The 6,691-nt window shown below is 36.6% G+C and overlaps 1 protein-coding gene across 1 annotated transcript; it reads left to right on the top strand.

Annotated features, from left to right (window-relative positions):
- The first annotated feature begins 2,279 nt into the window (after positions 1 to 2,279).
- On the top strand, positions 2,280 to 6,691 carry LOC137728656 (auxin transporter-like protein 2). The gene is made up of 8 exons (XM_068467382.1): positions 2,280 to 2,552; positions 2,657 to 2,842; positions 3,007 to 3,119; positions 3,274 to 3,457; positions 3,568 to 3,665; positions 4,182 to 4,389; positions 4,536 to 4,793; positions 6,130 to 6,691. The coding sequence occupies exons 1-8, from the start codon at positions 2,394 to 2,396 to the stop codon at positions 6,397 to 6,399; spliced, it is 1,476 nt and encodes a 491-aa protein (XP_068323483.1). The 5' UTR covers positions 2,280 to 2,393; the 3' UTR covers positions 6,400 to 6,691.

Raw genomic sequence — 6,691 nt, 5'->3', positions numbered from 1 at the left:
GACTTTGTTGTTCGAATTCAAAAACCCTATCAATCTTCACACTGCTTTGAAAAAGGTGAAAAAGTGGAGGAAAATATATACGTTCTTGGTGTAATATTATTACCGATAGTTACCCAAATGTTTGTCATCTGGTTAAAACGGTGAACTATATATATAATATACTGGACCTTTTACTCCTTTTTATTTTTCATTTATTTTATTAATCTAGTCTTTTCCTTTTGTTTTTGTTAAAGAATTATTGTAGCATGGTTTAGGAAGGCTGTCTGTTTTTGTTATTACGATGTTGGAGAAGGTTCTCGGTTTAAATCTTTTAGCCGACAATTTTTGAATAACTAAATTAAAATACGTGATAAAACTAGCTAGCTATTAATCTAGAAATACTTCTCATCCTAATGTTGAAATAAGTCACAAATTTTAATCCCTACAATCACATTACGAAAATGCAGCAGCAAGGAGTGATAATATGAAAGGAGATGCTATTTCCAAGCGCATGCACATGATGCAGCAAGCAAAACTGTGGAGACTGGTGTTTTATATTGGCCACATATTTTGTCCACGATGTGAATTCTAGTGAAAATAATAAGGAACCATGTGAAAGGCTGTGGAGTGAGTAAATAAGTAAGATTTTTTTCTGTTGCAAGGCGGTGAGATTTTCGATTGGAATTTGGGCTTTGTTTTTTACAGCAGCAGCGGTGGTGGTGGGAGCGGGAGTGGGGAGGTTCTGTTCTCGAGTCCACCACACCAAAAAGCAATTGAGGGAGGAGGAGATTTTGAGGTTGGCAAATACAATAGATAGCAAAAGCCATGTGAAAAAAGCAGCTTTTCTTCTTCTTGTAAAGTGACCACGCCCGTTTGGCTGCAATCATGTGGTCTACTTTGTTATAATTTCCCCCCTTCACTGTTTCCCTTGCCCTGTGTCCCCCTCCCTCCTAAGCACCTTGTTCTTCTACAGAAATTATGAAAAAAAAATTAACACGACTTGCATTTTTTGGTTTTACTATATTACCCTTGACCAAACTAAATCTTTGCTTGTTTTAATTTCCTTCCAAAAACACTCCTAAAATGTAAAAATATGCATGCATAGATTCATTAGGGAGCACATTCCACGCAAAAGAGAAAGCCAATGTAATTTGTACACATCCCTTGTTTGTTATAGGGTTACATAATTCTTCACTTGGATGCATCTGTTACTCTACATATAGGAATTTTTTTTACATGTAACTTGTTCCCTATTGCCTTTCTCGATCATGTGATGACATATGCAGAAAAAAGTGACATCAAATCTATATATGTAAGCGCAACTTGCCATTTTTATAAATAACTTATGCATGTTTTTATGTACATTTTATACATGATATCACATTATCATCTAAAATTCATTTGCAAGACAAATACAATAACAATTCTCTTGAAAAATTGCAACGAGACACTATATTTAGAGAAAACCTTGCCTACCACAAATTTATGACATCTTTATCTTTATTTTTATTCACGCAATGTGTCATAGAAGGAGAATATGAATATGAATCTATTTTTTTAAAAGAAATTTTATCATCTTTAGGATCCAATCAAGAATGCCATTGTAAAGATTATGTGTACTTTTATCTAAAAGAAATTGTGTGGCATGAAGGTGATTATGGATAGTAAACAAGGAGATTATGTAACTAAACAAGTGTAATAATCATCCAGCCAGCTCGGGAAGCGGGTAGACCCGCTCGTGCGGACAAGCCATTCACGCTCCACATAATTAATTAGTTTACAAACAAAATTCTAATTAACATCACATATTAATTTAATATTATGAACTAAACAACAAAAATTCCCCTAATTTTAATGACCAAAAAGGGCCCGAGAACCATCAGGTTTCGTCAGAGCCACCCACAAACCCCCAAAAGGGATTTACTCCCTTCCCAAAAATGAAGGCAGATTGTCTGCCTTCCAATTTAGTTGTCTTTTTTATTCTCTCTTATTTTATGCGATCATGATTAAGTTGAGTTAATATTTTATATTCATATTATTTTTTATTTTATTATTTTTATAAAAAAATTAATATAAAATATTAACGTGTCTTAACTGTGATCTCATAAATAAGAAAAAGATGAAAAAGGCGTCTGCCTCTCTCAAAAATACCCCCTTCACAAAGGCTGAGAGAGAGAGAGAGAGAGAGAGAGGAGAGAGAGGGGAGAGAAAGAGAGAGACAGAGAGAGCGGGGGGTAGACTTTCTCAGGCTTCCGAGAACCAGAACCCACCTCGTGCATTGTATATATATACCCCTCTCCTCACTCAACTTCGCCACCATTCAACTCAAAACCCACCACATTTCTGTATTGAACAAATTAAGACAACCAGATTTTAGTTCAACCCATTTGAGTAAAGGAGGGAACTCTTTAGCAATGGAGTCATCAGATAAGGTGGTGGAAACAGTGATGGTAGGAAATTATGTAGAAATGGAGGCAGATGGGAAGGCCAAGAGCTTCAAGAGCAAGCTCTCCAAGTTCTTATGGGATGGTGGGTCTGCTTATGATGCTTGGTTCAGCTGTGCTTCCAATCAGGTTTGTGAAAAGTCTGTTTTTGAAGAAAAAAAGTAGTCTTTTTTTTTTTTTTTGGTAAGTGATTGTGTTAATGTCTGTATGGGTTTTTGTTATGTGTTTTGCAGGTGGCTCAAGTTCTGCTTACTTTGCCGTACTCATTCTCGCAGCTGGGAATGCTCTCTGGGATTCTCTTCCAGCTTTTCTATGGCTTGTTGGGCAGTTGGACTGCTTACCTGATTAGCACACTCTATATTGAATACAGAACCAGAAAAGAAAGAGAAAAAATTGATTTCAGAAACCATGTCATCCAGGCAAGAACTTCATCTCACTCTCTAATTATAAATGTCAACAATAACGCGTCGTGTAATCGTTTATGTTATGTTGCTAGATTGTGAATCTTTACGACATTTTCCACGCAACCCATGTTTTTTTTTTTTGCCAAATTCTGACATGGGTTTTGTTATTTGGTGATTAGTGGTTTGAAGTTCTTGATGGACTGCTTGGGAAACACTGGAGGAACGTGGGGTTGGCATTTAACTGCACATTTCTTCTATTTGGATCTGTCATTCAACTCATAGCTTGTGCAAGGTACCTAAGCATCTCTAACCCTTATCTTTAACTCCATCTCCATTTTTAAATCAATTTTCCAATAAAAAATAAGTGAAAAGTAATAAATATCTGGTCCTTTTTCAATTTCCATGCAACTGTGGGCATCTTTCTAAATGTTGTTGTTAATTTGCAGTAATATATATTACATAAATGATAATCTGGACAAGAGGACTTGGACTTACATCTTCGGAGCTTGCTGTGCCACCACTGTCTTTATCCCTTCATTTCACAACTACAGAGTTTGGTCATTTTTGGGTCTTGTTATGACCACTTACACTGCTTGGTACCTCACCATTGCCTCCTTCCTCCATGGCCAGGTAAATAAATTTGTTAACTTTAATCACCTAATTACCCTACAAAATCTCCATACATGTTCATTGTTCATGGTAATTTCTGTGTTGTAAAACTGTAAAAAAACTTATGATAGGTTGAGGGAGTGAAGCACTCTGGTCCGACTAAGCTGGTGCTATACTTCACCGGGGCCACAAACATTCTATACACCTTCGGGGGACATGCTGTTACTGTGTAAGACGCAAGCCTCAGATTTAGAATATTGGCTTCTATTTTTCTGCATTTTAATTTATGTTTACACATTTAATTAAACCTTAATTTTCAACATCAATCCAGACCAGGACAAACTTGAAATGCAGTATACAATTTACACTATTTTTTAAATGTTGAGAAAAGAAAAACCCATGTTTTTTTTGTTAATTACAAAATTACACATGCTTATGTAATTTTTAAAAATTTTGAATACTGTTCATGGGACAAAAATAAGCAGAAAACAAGGGGCTTAACGTCATTTGAAAGTGACTAAACCTTCTGTTGTTGGGGACATGATCTAACCAGGGTATCTAATGATCAATCCTTTTCAAGAAAAATCAAATCTTCTTGTTTCCCCTGCTTGTACTCTCCCCAGTATTTACAACTATTTTTCAGAAAATTCCCATGATGCCCTCATTTCTTGTAGAAAATTATTATTACTTGCTGAAGATGATGATTTAATTTGATTAATTTTGGTGGGGGAAATTGAAATTGCAGGGAGATCATGCATGCTATGTGGAAACCTCAGAAGTTCAAGGCCATATATTTATTTGCTACCCTGTATGTGCTGACACTGACCCTTCCCTCTGCATCAGCAGTGTATTGGGCATTTGGAGACTTGCTTCTTAACCACTCCAACGCTTTCTCTCTCCTCCCTAAGTCTCCCTTCAGAGACATGGCTGTCATTTTAATGCTCATCCACCAGGCATGTACACATATACTTAACTCGTTACGCTCTCCAGTCACACGTCACACTTATGTTGTAAATCCGACTCATTGTAGTTTAGATTTACTGAATTTTTTTTATTGATTTGTGTAATCTAAACTGTGGGTTTTATTGTGTGTTTGCAGTTTATAACATTTGGGTTTGCATGCACACCACTATACTTTGTGTGGGAGAAAGCCATTGGCATGCATGAATGCAAGAGTTTGTGCAAGAGAGCAGCAGCAAGACTGCCTGTGGTGATCCCCATCTGGTTCTTGGCCATCATCTTCCCATTCTTTGGACCAATCAATTCCACCGTTGGATCACTCCTAGTCAGCTTCACAGTCTACATCATCCCAGCCCTGGCCCACATTTTCACTTACAGATCAGCTGCTGCAAGAGAGGTACCCCATTACACCCTCACACGTGCTCATGAATTTACAAATTTACCATCTTAACTGCATTGCATAGCGTATATTTTGTCCAAATCTGCAACGCCAGATGGGAAGCCTGAATCAAGTACTTTTATCAGTCTCTGTGTATTGAGTCATAAATTTTGACCAAACAAAAATATAAATTCATTAATCAATAAGATAATCATTAAAAGAATAAAATTTTAATTAAAAAAAGAGAGAAAAAAGAACAGAGAGGTAGCGTGTGGTCACAGTCTAGCAGACCAGACCCGGCTCTCCCTCCTTAATATTTTAACCTGTAAATTGTATGATCCTTTTGGATAACTGGGGAATTCATTATTTTTCTACTTTCAATTGATTAATCCAACAGAAAAAGCAATAAATATCAATATCAATATATGTATGTATGTATGCACAGTTCAGAAAAAGCACAAGATTCTTGCTGCATCAATTGGAATATCGATTTCGTACCTGATACAGTGTTGTATTGATAATTGATGCTCCTTTATCTGAGGAGGACTCTAAAAATCACCAACTGGGTTTTACTTTTTATTGATAGTTGATGCATTATATGTGCCGTACTCTCTGCGTGTAGTTAAATACTCAGATGCCAACTGTATGTGAAACCCTTTGTGTTAAAGCAGAGAAATTCTTTCCTAGGGTAGAATTTCTTCAGAAATTATTACCTAGGGTAAAACTTCTCGAGAAATTCTAAAGAGATTCTTTCAAAAGTGGAATTCTTCATAAATTTTTTGTTACCTCATGTTTTTGACACAATGTTTATTATGTTGACACGAAAATTAACATTAAACTGTGAAGTGGCAAAGAATCTAGTAGAGAGCTCCACTTTAAGAGTCTCTTTAGCATTTCTCAAAATTTCTTTGTTGGTTTCTGGTACCAATTACAGTATATGATTTATGGCAATGTTGTGTTCAGGGTCTACAGCAATAAACTTGTGAACCTTAATTGTTGGTCTATGCTGATATATATATATATATATATATTGATCATGTGTTGACAATGTGACATGTTTAGGGTTTACAGTCATAAATCAGTAAACTTGGATAATGCCTCTATATTTTTCTAATATCGACCATATATTGGAAATTAGGTAGTCTAGATTGATATATTATACCAGCCAATCGTGCCCATTTTGTGTATAAATTGTGTATACAATGTTTGTATGTATACACTTTGAATTTGTATACAAGAATTTTTTGACATGGTAGGCTTAACTATGATAGAGCAACTTGTTTTTTGCAATGGATTTGTTGTTTTAATCACAATGTGACTGATGGTTTTGTGATGAATGGTTGTGATGATGCAGAATGCAGTGGAGAGCCCACCGAGATTCCTAGGAGGATGGATAGGATCATACACAATCAATGTGTTTGTGGTGGTGTGGGTGTTTGTGGTCGGGTTTGGATTCGGGGGGTGGGCGAGCATTACAAACTTTGTGCACCAGATCGACACATTTGGCCTCTTCACCAAGTGTTACCAATGCCCTCCGCCGCTGCCGCCCATGGTCTTCAACACAACTTCCGCTCCTCCTCCTCTCCGCCACCCTCTGCCTCGCAATCACTCCCATACCCCTTGATTTATGCACTCCCACTTTTGGTTACTCCACGCCCGGTAGTAAGCCCAAATGGACACAACAACAAAGATGTGGAGTTGAATGAAAACCCATCAAGGGAAGGAAGAAAAATGCTTGTGGCCTATATTACGATTTCCACACCTTCAAAGTAGACACCCCCTATTTTTGTCTTTAAATTTCTGCCTTTGTTCTTTAGGGTTTAGGGTCATTGCCATGAGTCAAGAAAAAGGGGCAACAAATGTATGAAATATTTTGTTGTTAAATTTATAATCTTCGTTATACAATGTTCAAATGG

Source organism: Pyrus communis, chromosome 3 (assembly GCF_963583255.1).
Source record: "Pyrus communis chromosome 3, drPyrComm1.1, whole genome shotgun sequence".
Taxonomy (NCBI): domain Eukaryota; kingdom Viridiplantae; phylum Streptophyta; class Magnoliopsida; order Rosales; family Rosaceae; genus Pyrus; species Pyrus communis.
Note: the sequence above shows the minus strand (reverse complement) of the source record. Positions and strands in the feature narration are given on the sequence as shown.

Coding starts and splice junctions, on each gene's coding strand:
- LOC137728656 (XM_068467382.1), top strand. CDS start 2,394: ATGGAGTCATCAGATAAGGTGGTGGAAACAGTGATGGTAGGAAATTAT. Junction 2,843..3,006: donor TCAGAAACCATGTCATCCAG/GCAAGAACTTCA, acceptor TTTGGTGATTAG/TGGTTTGAAGTTCTTGATGG. Junction 4,794..6,129: donor GATCAGCTGCTGCAAGAGAG/GTACCCCATTAC, acceptor GTGATGATGCAG/AATGCAGTGGAGAGCCCACC.